Source organism: Antedon mediterranea, chromosome 3 (genome assembly GCF_964355755.1).
Source record: "Antedon mediterranea chromosome 3, ecAntMedi1.1, whole genome shotgun sequence".
Lineage (NCBI taxonomy): Eukaryota > Metazoa > Echinodermata > Crinoidea > Comatulida > Antedonidae > Antedon > Antedon mediterranea.
In genome coordinates, this window is record NC_092672.1 from 15,152,610 (window position 1) to 15,171,750 (window position 19,141).

Consider the following 19,141-nt stretch of genomic DNA (forward strand, 5'->3'; position numbering starts at 1 on the left):
AGATCATTTCAACATTATTAGATCTTGTTTGAAGAATAATACATTAGTACAAAATAGTGGCTCTAGATTTAATTAAGGTATACTATATTAATATACAGGATGACATACTAGTATATCTGCCAGAAGGGTTATCATGCATTTCTTTTGTCCCACTCCCCCAAATATTTTTTTATTTAGTGAAACTAGACTAATGGTGGAGCTGAAGTGGAAAGTAGGTAAAAATAACATTAACACTCCCGTGTTCAATATAGTGCCATTATTTTCGGGCATTATTCCTAAATATGTTCTCGCCTCATGGCTCGAGATTTAATTAGGGTATACTATATATCATACAGGATGACATACTACAGTCTATCTACCTGAAGGTTTATCATGCACCTCCCTCATCTCCCCACCCACCCTCTAATGTTTTTTTATTTATTCTCACTAGACTAAAGTGGAGAGTGGGTAGAAATAACATTCACACTCTCGTGTTCAATAAAGAGTTCCATTATTTTCGGGTATTATTCCTGTTCTCACCAGCCTGAATGTAGGAGTGCTTTAAAATATATTTTTCAACAATTTTATCAAATCCATTCTATGTAGTGTCTCGTTTGGCACACCATAGTTAATTGTTAGTAATCAAGCAATAAATAGAAGTAGTTGTTTACAAAATCATGTTTTTTATTTTATTCATTCGACACATTACACTATAAGCAAAGAGTAAAGAGGTTTTGAAAATAGAAATAGAGAAAAGATGCTACAAAAGGTCAATCAAATATTAATAGTGGCACTCTATGTAATTAATATTTTACAGAATAAAGCACATTGCTCATTATATATTTATTATAATTATAATTTCATACAGTAAAATGAATGATATTGATGAGGATGATGTACATATTAATAGTTTAGTAGGTACCTTTATAGCTGAATGCCATCTGTAATTTGTCTAAAATTCGTCTTTCCAACTATATAGGTTGGATTAAATCTTTTGTGATAAATATGTGATCTATTTTTTAACAAATGACAATAATATATCAGCAGAAGTATAATTCTTCATGAAAAGTTGCTAGTTGCACCTACAGTTACATAAAGCTTCATTACAAGTTTATTTTTAGGACTTTTATCACAACAAAAGATTTATGAAATAGTTAATTGGATTGCAAAAGAAATTAAAGTTGTAGATCTGATGTAAATAAATCATAATAATAAATTAATCATGGTTTTTTATTTTTGAAAAATTTCAGATTGTGAAAAAATAAAATAAACAAATATAAGTTTAATTAATTGTTTGTCTTATGCTTGTTATATCCATTTATTGTCTCATGTAAATATAATAATAATTCATATAGCACCAATTTCAAAAAGATGATCAAAGGCGCATTGTATCCAAAAATTTGCTAAATAATAATTTATCTTAAATGAGTAAAAAGTGGGCGAAAGTTTTACAAAAGAAGCGTCCATCGTAAGTCTTAGTGCGGAAACAGGCAGCAGATACCAATGATTTTTTAAAGAAGAAGAAGGCGACGAACAAATTGGGTGATTTAGGATGGACGGGAAAAAACTAAAGCTTTAAATATAGAGCACTAAAACTAATTTTCTTGCATAAAGTAAATGTTTCTTTTGTCCTATTACAGTAAAAGCACTGAAAAATGTTTTTTATCTATCAAATTTAATAATGTATTTTACAAAAGACGTAACTCAGCAGATAATAATTGAGAAACAAACTCTGGTGGAACTAAACAAGGCTATTGAAGTCTTGGCTTGCGGTAAAGCCCAGGCAAGGACGGATCCCCCCAGAGATCCTCAAGGCTGGTAAACGCTCCACACTACTACAAAACCTACACGAGCTTCTGCTACAATGCTGGGAAGAAGGTTCAGTACCCCAGGATATGCATGAAGCAAACATCATCACACTGTATAAGAACAAAGGCGATCGCAGCGACTGAAACAACTATCGTGGAATATCCCTTCTTAGCATAGTAGGTAAAGTCTTCACACATGTTGTACTAACTAGATTACAATCACGTGTCTATCCTGAAGCCCAGTGCGGCTTCAGAGCTGGAAGATCAACCATCAACATAATATTCTCAGTGAGACAACTGCAAGAAAAGTGCCGTGAGCAGAGGCAGCCACTGAACATGACCTTCATAGATCTATGTCAGCAGAAAAGGTCTCTTCTCCCTATTACAAAGGATCGGATGTCCTCCAAAGCTTCTGGGGATGATCACCTCCTTTCACAATGACATGCACAGTGTTGTTCAGTATGATGGCTCATCTTCAGATCCTTTTCCCATCAAGAGTGGAGTGAAGCAGGGGTGCGTTCTCGCGCCTACACTCTTCCGCATATTCTTTTCCCTGTTACTATCATATGCCTTTCGTCAGTCAAACCTACCTACATACTCGAAGTGACGGAAATCTCTTCAACCTTGCCCGCCTTCGTGCAAAGACCAATGTGCGACGTCTACAGAGTTGCTCTACGCTGATGACGCTGCCATCACAGCCAACAGTGTAGAAGCACTCCAGCGCCTCATTCACATGCATGCGAGGAGTTTGGCCTTAAGAAAACGAACGTTCTAAGTCACGATGCCGCCAATGCTCCTGAAATCAAAATTGGCGATTATACCCTTGAGGTGGTGGACAAGTTCACTTACCTTGGTTCCACTGTTTCCAGTAACCTCTCATTGGACGCCGAACTCAACATCAGGATCGGAAAAGTGACATCTCACCTAACAGATAAGGTTTGGAAAACCGCATGCTGACCATTAACACCAAGATGAAGATCTACCAGGCTTGTGTCCTAAGCACCCTATTGTACAGCAGTGAATCATAGTCTCTTTACACCCGCCAAGAGCGCAGATTAAATTCATTTAATCTTCATCAAATGGCAGGATCATGTCTCAAACAAGACCGTTCTAACTCAGGCATGCTTGCCCAGTATGTACTCACTGCTTACCCAGAGACGGCTTTGATGGCTGGGCCATGTGAGACGCATGGATGACGGTAGAATGCCCAAGGACTTACTCTATGGTGAGCTTGTCACTGGAACTAGACCCAAAGGAAAGCCCATGTTACGCTTTAAAGACGTATGCAAGCGTCATCTGAAGTTGGGAAACACAAACGTCACAAACTGGGAGGCTGTTGCCTCCGATCACAGTATGTGGAGATCCACTATCAAGATGTATGTCCAAACAAGCGAGAGTGGACGCGAAAGGAGAGAGCATCCTCTGCTCCAACCGACCAGGAGCCGATGTACATCTGCCCAAAATGTTAAAAATTATGTCGCTCAAAAATTGGACTTCTTAGTCACAGCAGGCGCTGTTAACCTGGGGCTGAGTTGACTTTAGGCCGACTTGACATGGGGCCGAGATGGTTTAGGGCCGAGTTGACCTGCAGCCGTTGCAATGTTGTCATAAACATTACCAATGTTCCTATTTGTAATGTAAAACAGTGTGTGACACCCAAATTCATAATCATCAATAACTCATTTTCTAAAAATTCAACTTAATTTACTGTCGAATACGAGTTACATCCTTTATGTCCTATAAAAACCTACATTACGTAAATGTACATACTCTCTTTTATTGCCCAGGTGGTTCTCGAATGCAGAAATTTTGATGTAAATAACAAGAAATAATCAAAATGTACACAGAGCAAATAAATACAAGCACGATCATGGAATTGTGTATCCAAATATAATTGTCACTATGGAAATTTAAAAATGAGTGCAAATAAAATGTTTACAAAATTCAATTCGTCACTTTGACGAATTCTAAGTGATAATTGTGATGGAAGATAGCTTTACTGAAATTTAATTCTAAAAATACGTTAAAATGTGAGAGCAAAACTTGATGCCTATACGCTTATAGTGCTGTTGAGTTGTAGAAAATTAAAAATTTAGAAGCTCGCTGCGTGGTCTTTGAAATGTGTGTACCTTTGACGACAGAGATGAGAAAACTACTTTTTAACTTCAACTGGCCATAGATGACTTCACAACATTTTAAGTCAAAATATGTACATGAAATAATATCTACAACTCAATGGCTTCCAGATTAAGTTTTAAAAATATGGGGGTCATCGTGAATAGAATGAGATTTGTTTAAAAAAAATTGTATTTTCCTAAGTAAAGTGCATGCAAAACATGTTTTAGTGCAGTAATTTTTTAAAAATCAAGCTTATCATTTAAATTGTTAACGCCCGACACGCATGACCTTGTGTATGCATACGTTTTTATTTGCTTATATAGCCTTGACCTGAAGTTTATGTATATTTAGTTTGATTGATGTAATGACGAGTTATACAGATATGACCAAGTGCGATTTCACAAAATGGCATATAAATAACGTCACGTATGTGTTATCACGATGAAAAGCTTTTACAAATACAATTTTGAAATTTTGGTGATCATTAACTTTTTGAGATAATTGTTAGACAAACTTATAGTGCACAGAGAGAAATAAAAAATTGAATAGTTCATACAATAACAATAGTTGATCATTTTATTCTAAATGATCACATAATAAATTGTGTGGATGGTATTGGTCTGCTAAATTCCTGTCTTAGTGCATGATGAAGTGTGGTATCTTCAGAATTATAACATTCGTGTCATATAGGATTTATCCTTACAACCACGCCTTACAATTTAAGGAATATATATATATAGCATACAGTAGTATATAAATCATACTGTAAATGGTAGAAACAATGCTCATATTCTGAACATGATCTCATAATCGCGTCGAGCGTAGCTCATTGGCGAAAGTTCCATATTTTTTAGTTGTATGAAAAAATGCCTCTGGCGGGATTCAAACCTGCAACCTCTCGCTTACAGGGCGAGTATCATACCACTAGACCACAGAGCCATATATGGTATTATCACAGATTTACTACATCTTACTAATTAATATCTTGAGTTATATTTTTTAATGTAAAGAAGTGTGGCAAGGTACAAATTAATAATATACAACATAGATATTTAGATATGTAATACATATAATTGTTTATCCGCACTTGGCGGATAACCCTTGTTATTTTCAGGATCTTTTTTTTTTTTCAGTATGTTTTTTTTTCTTTTCCCCAAATTCTTTGCAGTGTATCTCTAATGCTTGTCAACAGAAGATTTTATAAATTTGTCAGAAGATTGACCTGTAACTGTAGATGTGCAAGAAACTTCGTTATATGACGTAGAGTCGCACGATTTTATGAAATCTTATGGTTGATCATAAATTATGAATAAAAATTCATTTTTCAATGAAAATTTACAAAAGTGTATTTGAGTCTCGGTTGGGGCGACTTTTTCTCATTCTCACAGATTTCCTCATCTTTATCGTATAAAAATAATATATATATATAAATCCAAAGACAAAATACTGAAAAATTGACAATGCTGTGGGTATCAGTGGCTGGATCTCAATGGAGATACAAAAAAAAGTGCGAAAAGCTAAATCAATATGATAAATTTTTTGATGGGGGTGTCTAAATCCTGTTTATCCCCCGCCTGGATAAATAAAACAAAATTATAAATCTACAGCTAGCCAACAATGATTGGGATGGAGCTCAGAAAATTTTGAAAAATAGAGCTGACTAGGTCCCCACAAATTGGATTATACTATATGAAACAAAATATATAAGTCTCCAGAATTTCTGCACCCCTCCACTGAAGTTAAATACAATTGCACAAATTAGGCATACTGACGATCCATTTACACTTCAGTGCTATTGTATTTAACTTAAGTTTGATTAAAATCTGCATTTAACTTAAAAGTGTAATTACAATTGTACTTCAGTGCAAATAATTTAAACTTAAGTTGAATGTATTGCACTTAAGTTGAATGTATTGCACTTAAGTTGAATGTATAGGTGAATGGTAAAACGGCTTGCCGTAAGAGCGTAATGGTCCAGAGCAACTAATCAGCTTTGGAAGGCCCCTTAGGAGTCAGAGAGAGGGGGAAAAATGACATACGCCGGCAATAGTTTAATTTTTTTTATTCAAAGCATTTCATTCACTTCGAAAGAAAATTATTCAACATACTGTAGTTTCGTTTATCATTGAAATAATTAATATTAATGCACATGCAGTGTGTTTTCTGTCTGTCTGCAATTAATATGAATATTTTATTCTCAAGGAAAAAATTTGCTTTACACACAGTCAATTTATCTTACCTATTATATAGATGAACTTCTTGGTTTACATGAAGTGTGACGCATATCCTCATATACTCATGTGATTTGAAAATGAATAATTTAATCCTTCTGCTAATTGGCAAAAACACATCAATGGTTTCTTATACATAAATAACATTTATGAAGTTAATTTCATCCAAATCAATAGAAAGAAGAATTTTTATATAAATTGTCTGACATTATTATTATACAATGACTGAGCCGATAGATAATTATATTATTCTTTATGAACACAATGCAGGATCTGCCCTGCAGATTCCCCATCTAAAATAATGCATAGTGTGTCAATGGTGACGGTCTAATGTAAAGATGAAGGAAATATTAAAAGTATAACATACAGTACATTTTTTTTATACTACATATCAACAATAAACAAAAATGAAACTGATCAGGACATAACAAATTATGTTTTAATGTTGAAGACCAGATTTTAGCCAGATTGCATGGTTTTTCTTATGCATCTTTAAAAATCTCAATATAAATATTTTCTATACTGGTCAACAGCTTATGGTAAGTCAAAAACTCACCGGTACCAATCGATCGCCCTTGCTGGAAATTGCTAAAAACACCAGCAATTGACGGGTATGAAAAAAGTTACTTGCACAAGAATTTGTATGCATGTGCTCTTTGCATTTGCAAAAAAAAAAATTTGTATCTATAGTGTATAATATGTATATTTCAACTGAATTTTATTGTGCAAACTGAAACATTTACTTTTTTGTTCAACTTAATTTCATATATATATTTTAGTATTATTAAACCAAAAATCAAATTCAATGAGTATAAATACTTTAGTGACATGCTCAAACTGCTATTTGAATTGGTCTGTAAACCTTGTGAATTTTATATACACTATTTATTTTCAACATTTAATTATGTTAATTTGCAATTTGGCCACCACATGTAATAATATGGTTGTTCAACAAAAAAAATAATCTACCTTATTTTTGTAGATTCACTCACCATTCCCTTTGAAAATATAGCTCAAATTTTTGGTTTGTTAATTTGCCTTCCTTTATGAATTTGGAGAAACTCTGCGCATAGCCTAGCTTTATAAAATAATAACAATAGCATTGTTAAAGAGTCAAAACTGTACCACAGATGGGGTAAAATCATTTATTGGGCCCGGCCCGATTATCTTGGCTTAATCGTCTATTGTGGTTCCATTCTTGATAGAACCTTGTTGGCTTGATCACTCTGAACTGAGTTTGATTGGCTGGGTCTGTCATCCGTGTTTCCGATATTCTGACAACCAACACAATACATGCAACCTGTGTAATCCATTTGATTTAGGGTTGCGAGAATTTCCATGATTTAGATTTAGAGTCCGACTGAAGCACAGCATCATCATTTTTGTGTATGAGAAGTGCCTTAGTGTTCATCTCGGTGTTTTGTTTTGAATTGTGTTGAGTTGCATTTAACGCTCAATGATTTGAATGTCTAAGAAAACTTAGAGGTTAAAAAAAAACACTGAACACATATTTTCTGTTTATTATTATAATTTGCATACCATCTAAAATGCTGGGAATAACAACAATAACCTATAGTAATATATGGCAGGTTGTTTTTGGCCTATAAATTAAAATATTTATTATTTTTTTTAATTTATATTTTATTTATTTTATCAAAACTAACACCAACGAAAGTTGCCACTTAAAGGTATGACACAGAAAACAGATACAATAAATACTCTATGTATGAAGCAAACTTATATAAATATATGTTAAATTGTAAAAATTAGCCTATTGAGTACAGTTTAAAAAAAAAAGAATAATGAGTCTTGAATGACGAATAACTATTGAAAAAAAAACATTTGTATTGGACTCACTTATAGTTGAAATACAAAGAAGGCAAGCGTGTCTGAAATGGAACATAAAAAGTGGACTTAACTTTAGTTTTACAAGAAGGAGCATGTAAACTGAAAAGAGAACAGCAGTCACAACTAAACAAACAATTTACTCTTGTAAAATTAAATCAGACACACTTCTTCTAAACTTATAAGTTTCAAGACAATTAACAACATCAAAACGTTGAAAAAGAAACCTAACAAACTTATTTTGAACACGTTGTAGCCTTGTGACATGAATATCAGAAATTGAATTAAAAATAACAGAGGATAATTCTAGATTAGGTCTATCAAGCGTTTTAAACAAATTAACATGGGTTTTTGGTAGCTACCCTTACAGTGCCTCCAAATGAAGCCAACCATTCTATTACTCCTACTAACAATGTGGTCAATAATATGCTTGGAAAATAACAGTTTGGAATCGAAGAATATTCCAAGATCCTTATGGTATTGGACTTTGTCTAAGTTCTGATTATTAATTTGATAATTAAACAAAATGGGTTTTGATTTAAGAGTAATATTCATTGACTTACATTTGGAGGCATTGAGTTTCATACCCCAAGATTAGACAACTGCACTAGACCATCCAAATCCTCCTGTAGTAATACTAACCAAGATTAGACCACTGCACTAGACCATCCAAATCCTCCTGTAGTAATACTAACCAAGATTAGACCACTGCACTAGACCATCCAAATCCTCCTGTAGTAATACTAACCAAGATTAGACCACTGCACTAGACCATCCAAATCCTCCTGTAGTAATACTAACCAAGATTAGACCACTGCACTAGACCATCCAAATCCTCCTGTAGTAATACTAACCAAGATTAGACCACTGCACTAGACCATCCAAATCCTCCTGTAGTAATACTAACCAAGATTAGACCACTGCACTAGACCATCCAAATCCTCCTGTAGTAATACTAACCAAGATTAGACCACTGCACTAGACCATCCAAATCCTCCTGTAGTAATAACCAAGATTAGACCACTGCACTAGACCATCCAAATCCTCCTGTAGTAATACTAACCAAGATTAGACCACTGCACTAGACCATCCAAATCCTCCTGTAGTAATACTAACCAAGATTAGACCACTGCACTAGACCATCCAAATCCTCCTGTAGTAATACTAACCAAGATTAGACCACTGCACTAGACCATCCAAATCCTCCTGTAGTAATACTAACCAAGATTAGACCACATGCACTAGACCATCCAAATCCTCCTGTAGTAATACTAACCAAGATTAGACCACTGCACTAGACCATCCAAATCCTCCTGAAGTAATACTAACCAAGATTAGACCACTGCACTAGACCATCCAAATCCTCCTGTAGTAATACTAACCAAGATTAGACCACTGCACTAGACCATCCAAATCCTCCTGTAGTAATACTAACCAAGATTAGACCACTGCACTAGACCATCCAAATCCTCCTGAAGTAATACTAAATCGTTGTTAGAAGATATAATACGATATAATTAAACATCAACATGAAAATAAAAGAAATTTGGAAAATTGAGGAATTGTGGTAAAATAGTGTTAAATAATAAAGGACCTGAACCCTGCGGAACACCTGAAAGAATACCTGGTAACAAATTTGACAATTGACACTGTTATATAAATGAATAAATAATAAGAAAAAAAAAATATTTAAATAGTTTTATTCTAATTTTAGTGCGACAAATATTTACGATTTGATGGTAGTGTAGATATACAATAACAACTTAAGCCCCTTTCACACAGAGCTGTAAGACGGTAATATTGCGGTGATTCGCGAACGCCGGCTTATGTGTGAAAGGGTAAAAACCCCGGCTTCCGTTAGACCGCCTCTGGACCTAGTAAAATTGCGGTAATATTACCGTCACGGTCGTAAGCCTGATCTGTGTGAAAGAGTCAACGATATAACGCCTGCTTACGCAGTGAAGCAAGGATAAATTCGGGACATTTTTCTTGATTGAGAAAGACTGTGGCAATTACTTTAGGCCAAATTATTAGATTATATCCATATATATATATATTTTTAGGTAAGTTTGTAAATAATACAATGGAAGAATACGGCCAATAATAATAACAAATATAACAGATGTTGGTCAAAAGATTATTTAACTTGCTGTAACGTACGTAAGCCTAGGCCCTAGTTAGCATAGTTCTAGCAGGAACATCCTCCGGTGCGCGCTCCCGGTGCTAGCTCATAACAGCTTCTGATAATTAAATTCGCGTCTATTTGTAGGCCTAATAGATTTTGTTTCTGTAGAATGGCCATCACGATCGGGCAGTTATTAGCACGGAGTGGTGTTGGGCAAAAATATAGATTTTATGCATCGTAAATAAAAAAACTAAACGACGGACACACAAAACAACATCAGCAAACATGTGCGTGCATGGCATGTTTTGTCGCCGGCGGCGGGTGAGGTGCCCGCCATTTTTTTTTCTCAAAAAGTGCGACCTCTATTTTATGAAGACAGTAATCTTTAAATATTGCGCCTTTTCACTGTGGCCTTTCACACAGAAGACGGTAAAATTACCGTAATATTACCTTCTGTGTGAATGGGTTTAGACCGGCAATAACGCCGACTTGCTTACCGCAATATTGCCGAAGTTCTGTGTGAAAAGGCCTATAGTGCAATATATATATATTTTTTAACACATGAAAGCTTTCCTCGGTCTGAAAAAGGCTTTTAATGTCCAGCAGCAGCAGCAGCATTCAAAATACAGTAACAATAAACACATTACATTCTATCTATTAGTATTATACTAGGCCTATATATTATACTAATTTTAAATAAAATAAATTTTGTGTGATGACTTTATTTTGATAATGTATACTACATGAATGTAAATTATTATGTACTGTACTTGATTGGCCTCTGTGCAAAAAGGTGTGGTTGCTTATTCAGGCATATGCTGCAAGATTTTACTAATCAATAATAAATAAGACAAGTAATGGTGTGGCTCCTAGCTTAGCCTGCTTTCACAGCTTCCACGATAATTTATGCATTTGGTGGCTGAATACTAGATAGCATTGTGACATAATGTGTAATTCATCAGCACATTCTATTTTGCATGTAGGGGTGTGAGTTTTATTCAAGGAGGATGCCTATTTTGCATGACTCTTTGTTCTCTAATTGGTTATTGGTTATACCATTTTAATATTTAAGGGGTAGACTTAGTTATTTTTAAAATTCTGTTCTATGTATAACCATTGTATTTAGAAATATATATATATATAATATCTAAATGATATTTAAAATGTTTACCAAGTACACTTAAATTACTAAAGTACTAAATTTAATATTAGATATAGGCCATCGTATGGAACGCAGTTTATGCAACATTTCGATGCAATGAATGAATTTTATGACGCGATATGTGAATGAAATGCATCGATATGAATTGAAGGACGAGATATGAATGAAATGCTTTGAATGTTTTGTTTTGAATGTTTTGTTTTGAATGAAATGTTTTGAATTTAAATGTTTTGAATGAAATGTTTAGAATGAATTGAATGCTTTAAAAAGTCAAACTATTGGCGGCATATGTCATTCCCACCGCACTCTCTTGGTAGCTTGACCGCGTACCGGACCTCTCCATGTTAGCTTTTCCCCCTACTAAATGGATCCATTCAAAGTAAACACAAACATCGATGTTAACATTAATATTCTCATCCCTAAGGTGGGATTTTATCGCATTTCTAATTATACCATTCAGTTCTACAGTTTTGGACAATTTTGAGGTAGGGAACACATAATTTTTGGTATCAATGTATAAAGCAATGTCTCTTTATTTTGATTTAAGTTGATTGTAATTAGATAATTAATGACGTCACAGAAGGACATGTCTTATGTTTTTTTAAGATGTATTGTCCCCCAAAAATAAAGATTAATTACATGACTTTGAATAGGTTATTTTGTAGTTTAAGTAGAAAACATATTTTTTTTTAAATTATGCTTTCCCTAAAATGACCAAATAAATGGTTAAATTCAACCAAAAATCCACTGGCTGTTTTACCGTTTTTTTTAGGTAAATAATTTTTTTTTTTTATATCCAAGTTTTGGTGAAAGTGGATAACTTTTATAAGATATTACATAGCCTATGTAAATACATGAACGTGATTGGTTGAAACTGCATCACATGACTACCGCTGCAAGGATCGTAAATCGTATCCTTGAGTACAATGATACTGACTGTAATTTTTGTGTGGCAACACTCGCGTTTGGCGATAAATAAACAAAAGTCATCTACTTGGACTTGAACTCACAATGATTTGTCACACCATTACAACAACATTTCATCCGCTGCGCGAACTAAACTGTTTAAACTATGCATACATAACACCCTCATTTGTTATTAGTCCTCCCTAGCTGTGATGAAAGACCGTTTGTGATTGGTTAATACTCACGGTAGTTTCGGCTCTCCTCGAAGAAAACAAATTATTCTGCCTACTTAATGGTTAATTTAAACGACCTAGGCCTAAGTGAATATTTTATTGCCAAGGAATCATTAATTAGTAATTATCTGTATATTATTCTTCGCAAGGTATTAAGGCTGGTTTCCTGTCGACGTAAGAAGTCGAATTTTGCAACGATTCTTGCGTTTCATACGTTTCTTACGTCTCTTACGAAAGTTGAGAAAAAATTGACGTCGTTGACGTTAGTCAAGATCGTGTCGGGCCGCAGAGAAACATCTGTAGTTATGCTGCTCCCGAAAGTTGAAATTTTGGCTGTGAAACACACGTCGTATGCTTACGCCGATTTTAGTGTTGTTACGAAAGTTGAAATTTTTTTCTTACGTCGGTCAGATTTATGACGTATTTGAAACAACATCTGTGATTGGTGTTTCTTTTTAGAGCGGGTTTTATCCTTTTTCGCGCGAAATGTTGAATGTTGTTATTGTACCTGTAGCTACTCAGGTCAGTGCAGCACACCAACATATTATTTTCAGTAGATAGGCTAGGCCCTAGTATTAGTAATAATACTTAATTGATACTGTACTAATATTAATTGATTTGACCAAAATCTAATCAAACTAGCCTAGGAGCCTAGGCTAGTAGGCCTATGTACTACTGTATGAATAAAAATATGAATTAATTATCCTGGCCCTCTAGGTCTAGCCTTAAATAGTTTTCAAAATTAAAAAAAGCAAATCATTTCGGGATTCCTATTATTATTAGACCTACCCATGGAACTATTATATTATATTATAGTTCCATGCTAGGCCCTAGGCTAGGCCATGGGCCCAGGCATATCTAATCGAGCATGAGATAGTACTACCGCAGTAAGATACCCATTATTTACAGGCCTATAATAAGAATAAATTTAACAAAACAATATAAATTATACAAAATCAAGCAAACATTTTTTTTAAAGTTACATAATAATATTATATTGCTTATAAAGGGGCTTTCTATATCTTATCTTGTTACAAATGTTAAGTTTTCGCGACGTTTCTACCGACAAATAGAACAGAAGAATGTCGGTTTCTTTGAAATGCTGATTGTTTATTGCACGTCCATAAATAAGAGTATTATATTTTGATATGAGTTGTAAACTCCCTGATTAGAACATTATTATATTGAAACTACTGTGCATTTGTATAGTATGTAGGCCTACAACATCGTAAAGTGGTCTAAAATTAGTAGTAAATACATACAAATGTTTTATCCGGCTTTATTTCACTATAAGGTCATACACATTACGTCATAACTCTTGTCGCTCATTGGTTGCTTGTTACGATTGTGCTTACGTCTCTTGCGAAAGTTGACTTCAAGTCAAGCGTAAGATAAAAAATTTCGGTTTCCTATAAAATCGGAAGAAAACGTCGTAACGCAACAACTGTTAGGTCATCGGTTTCCTGTAAAATCGTTTGTCGTTACCATTTTTCTTACGTTGCGTCGATTTTATAAATTTTCGATCGTAATCGGTTTCCTGTAAAATCCGCATTTCTTACGACAAATCAACGTATTCGCAACAAAAATGATGTTCTTACGTCGACAGGAAACCAGGCTTAAGGTGAAAGCTATGCCTATTCTAGGCAGGCTTATTACAAAAGGCCTACCTAGCCCTAGCTACACCCGACTTGTTGTTGGCTATGTAATATAAGAGATAATCGCCTTTTATATCGGTAAAATATAAGATTCCCTCGGGGATGTCAAATCCTATATTTAACCTCTAAGCAGTCAATATCTGTATAAAATGGCATATTCAACAACAAAATTGAAAAACATTTTCAGGGGGACAATAGATCTTTAAATAATGAACATTACAATATGAACAATAATATTTACATTTTTCAGATACGACTAATATATCTAAAATACTCATATATAAATATATGATAGGCATATACTCTGATTTATTTAAGCATCGTTATGCACATGTATATAGCTATGAATAATGTACGTACACAAAACACAGAGTTCTAGATTATTAATGAAAATGTCATCCATGTAAAATAAGTTTATAAATAATAAAAATAAATAAATTATATTTTTGGATATGGTTTAATAAAAAATGGCCACATTACAGTTTTTCTTGCTCAAACATTTAATTCGTTATATCAATGTATAAAGTAATGTCTGCTCTACATTTCACTTTTTATATTTTTTATGCCATTACTTAAAAAATAAGATATTCTGAAATCAGAAAAATACAAACTTTTGTGACATCAGTATAAATGTATTCCCCAAAGTTTGTTGCCTTTAATCCATTCACACAAGGTCCATAGAATATATATAATTAAGAACAACGCAATTCAAGTGTTACCATAGACTTTGGCAAAAATTTGATGTTTTACCACAAAGTAAAAACACCCTTATTGAAAATAAATGGTACAGTCCATTCCCATGCCTGACCAACATTTTTTTGCTTTCAGTTTGTTTATAAGTCTTTTAATTAAATTAAATTTTAACAATCCGTGTAAGAGTTGAAATCAATGTTTAACTTTTTTTACAAGAAAATGCTGTAATTTAAAAAAGGCAGTTACTATGGCAACGAGATACAGATATCAAAAATAATTTTATCTGTGCATGTTTCAACCAAAAATCTCTTTCATTGTGCAAATTTTAAAGAAAATCTATTTTTTTGACTTGGCCACCTAAAGGTTGATATTTTTAGACAACTGCTATAAATATTTGAATAAACAATAAATTACTATCTCACCCAACTTATGCCGTTCATATGTTATATTTCTTTGGGCTCAAAATGTGATTTTATGCTGATCATATGTTATATTTCTTTGGGCTTAAAATGTGATTTTATGCTGATCATATGTTATATTTCTTTTGGCTTAAAATGTGATTTTATGCTGATCATATGTTATATTTCTTTGGGCTCAAAATGTGATTTTATGCTGATCATATGTTATATTTTTTTGGGCACAAAATGTGATTTTATGCTGATCATATTGTAATGATTTTGGGGTTGAAGAAATAGATAGAGGGCGGCAGATGGAGGCAGAGTAGGCAGGAAGAGTAGCAGAGAACGGACGTGAGAAAAAGGGCAGAGAGGGATTGGAGAAGGAAGGCAATGGAGGGTTACCTCGAGCTGCGTTAAAAAGGAGGGAGAGATTGGAGCTGGAAAAGCGGAGAAGCAGGGAGAAGACGTGTAAAATAAGTAGAGACATTAGAGAAATTGGAAAACAAAGTGTAGGGAAGATTACAGAAAAGAAAGAGAAAATTAGAGCTGAATAATAAAAGGAGAGTTAAGACCCAGCAAGTAAGTTAGCCGGAGGGTACAGCCTACCGCTTGTGCTGCTGTAGGAGACATAGTGAGCCGGAGGTTGCGCCTACTGTACTGGTTGTATCACTATTTGAGACATAGTGAGCCGGAGGTTGCGCCTACTGTACTGGTTGTATCCCTTTTTGTGACATAGTGAGCCGGAGGTTGCGCCTACTGTACTGGTTGTATCACTATTTGAGACATAGCTGAGCCGGAGGTTGCACCTACTGGTTGTGTTACTGTTTGAGATACAGTTAGCCCGTTGTACACCCTGTGGTTGTGATACTGCTTTGCTGGTGGGTACACCTATTAGCCAGTGGTTAAAACTGCTGGTGGTTACCCTGTTAGCCGGTACGAGGTTACACCATTGTTGGTGGTTACGTTGCTGTGAAGGTTACACATTATTGGAGGTAACGTTGCTGTTGGAGGTTACACCATTGTTGGTGGTTACGTGCTGTTGGAGGTTACACCATTATTGGAGGTTACGTTGCTGTGGAGGTTACACCATTATTGGAGGTTACGTTGCTGTGGAGGTTACACCATCGTTGGTGGTTACGTTGCTGTGGAGGTTATACCATTGTTGGTGGTTACGTTGCTGTGGAGGTTACGCCATTGTTGGTGGTTACGTTGCTGTGCAGGTTACACCATCGTTGGTGGTACGTTGCTGTGGAGGTTACACCATTGTTGGTGGTTACATGCTGTGGAGGTTACACCATTGTTGGTGGTTACGTTGCTGTGGAGGTTACGCCATTGTTGGTGGTTACGTTGCTGTGGAGGTTACGCCATTGTTGGTGGTTACGTTGCTGTGGAGGTTAATTACGCCATTGTTGGTGGTTACGTTGCTGTGGAGGTTACGCCATTGTTGGTGGTTACGTTGCTGTGGAGGTTACACCATTGTTGGTGGTTACGTTGCTGTGGAGGTTACACCATTGTTGGTGGTTACGTGCTGTTGGTGGTTACGCTACTATTGGAGGTTACGTCATTTATCGGTGGTTACGTTGCTATTTGGAGGTTACGCCGTTGTTGGTGGTTACGCTACTATTGGAGGTTACGTCATTACTGGTGGTTACGCTGTTGTTTCAAGTCCGGCGTAATAGCAGAACTAATCTAATTAATTATTATAATCGGTTGTTACCAATAATTTGGAATCATAGAAGAATAAAGGAGGTCACTCCAGTAATTGTAATTGATTTGTTTGTTTCATTCGTGTGTGCCGCGGTACCGCAGACCCCTCCCCCCCCCCCCCCCCCCCAAGGGAACGAACTCGAGAGTGGATTTTTGTTACAATATGTTATATTTCTTTGGGCTTAAAATGTGATTTTATGCCGATCATATGTTATATTTCTTTGGGCTCAAATGTGATTTTATGCTGATCATATGTTATATTTCTTTGGGCTTAAAATGTGATTTTATGCTGATCATATGTTATATTTCTTTTGGCTTAAAATGTGATTTTATGCTGATCATATGTTATATTTCTTTGGGCTCAAAATGTGATTTTATGCTGATCATATGTTATATTTCTTTGGGCTCAAAATGTGATTTTATGCTGATCATATGTTATATTTCTTTGGGCTTAAAATGTGATTTTATGCCGATCATATGTTATATTTCTTTGGGCTCAAAATTTGATTTTATGCTGATCATATGTTATATTTCTTTGGGCTCAAAATGTGATTTTATGCTGATCATATGTTATATTTCTTTGGGCTTAAAATGTGATTTAAATTTCTGAAGAATATCTACATCTTCAGAATCTTTGTCAGCTTTGAACACAAATGAGTTAAATATGTCCTCACCTATCACATGCAAAAGTATACTACACTTCACCTTATCTGGTAAACATACATGACTAGTATGGGATAACATTATTTGTGTATCAATTGAAATGAAGTTACTACACAGACTCAGGTTCATAGATAACCTGTTTATTCAACTCTAGGTGGCACTATTACAATATTACATCTCTCCTTTATTTGAATGAAATTATGTCTGTACATTTACATAGATTATTAAAATTGTTCACTATGTAATGTATTGTATTCATGATCATGTAGAATAATGATACAGCGCCCTCTATCCGATGTGGATCGATGTATTTGTTAGTGAATAAAGCACTCTAGCACACACGGCAAAACGAGGTGTCCATTGTATTTCTTTTCGTTAGTGAATCACACATATTAAACATAATATCGGACATTGCAACTAGACTAAATTCTTGTCTGTGGGTTTCTTTAGTTATCTTTAAACACAAACAATTATTTATTTCAGTAAATTGTATTTCCAGTAATCATTGTCATCTAATCATCATTAGAATTATCGTTATCGTGATTATTAATTTTTTTTAAAGTTTAACAAAGTATACCTTAATAACAAAACAAATTCTAATCTACACAAAGGCTAAGAGTGGACTACCTTGCAGCAATGCAAGGGTGTATTCTGCCCTATTTCTGTAATAAGATCAGATGTATTGTAGTCATGTGACTTGGAATGTGATAAGGAATGCTAGTTCTCATAGTATAATCAACAAGTTATAAAACAACTTTAATAGCAACAATAATAACACAAGTTCAAAATCAACAGATTGCATCAGCCAACAAAATGCAAGTATGGAACGCAAATTGCGTCTCATTACATCCTCCACCTTGATTAAGGGCATAATATTATACAAATAATGAATTTTTATGAGCGTAATGGTACAAATAATGGCATGAGGTGAATGATGAAAAAGTTAAATATCAACAAGGCGACAGCTAAAATGCCTAGGCCTAGCCTAAAAGACAACAATACGAAATTTCGACAGGCAACTGTAAATCGTCTAGGCTAATTATGTTTTTTCCAACGATTCCACGTCTTGTAGATGTTCCCGTTAATTAATCAAAATCCTAAAAACGATCTAAAGCTAATTTAAATGCCTTTTTGATCTAAATTAGTACATATATATCTCTCCAAAAATGTACTTCCATCGCCAAACAAGTCAAAACAATAACATTTGCCACGGAAGTACAAAATAGGTGGCGCTGTTGTATTTCAAAGTATAAAAAAAATAACAGATTTTTTTTTCGTACACGAAAAAAGGTATTATTAAACGATCATTTAATAGTACATACTATTGCACGCCATGTGACCCACAATTGTCCAATCAAATGATAGGAATTTATTTAGGTGTTATATAAAATTGGTTATCAATAATTAGTGGGAAAAATTATAGTTGTAATAAAAATCGGTTTCTCTAATATCTTGATTATGATTAGTACAGGTTGCTATACATTATTGATTTACTAAGATTAAAGACCCATCCAATTAAAGACCCATCCAATTAAAAACCCAACAATTTGTGACGTTTTGTAAAAATAATGTCATATATACTGTATTACTTCAAAAACATTAAACCAGGTCATTCCTT

The 19,141-nt window shown here is 34.5% G+C and overlaps 1 protein-coding gene and 1 long non-coding RNA gene across 3 annotated transcripts in view; both read left to right on the forward strand.

Moving 5' to 3' along the window:
• LOC140043656 (uncharacterized) overlaps positions 1-19,141 on the forward strand; it is a 245,969-nt gene that overhangs the window by 168,340 nt on the left and 58,488 nt on the right. The window lies entirely within an intron of this gene.
• Positions 1,661-17,858, forward strand: LOC140043273 (uncharacterized). The gene is made up of 5 exons (XM_072087775.1): positions 1,661-1,797; positions 2,486-2,723; positions 15,942-16,655; positions 16,747-16,953; positions 17,793-17,858. The coding sequence occupies exons 1-5, from the start codon at positions 1,661-1,663 to the stop codon at positions 17,856-17,858; spliced, it is 1,362 nt and encodes a 453-aa protein (XP_071943876.1).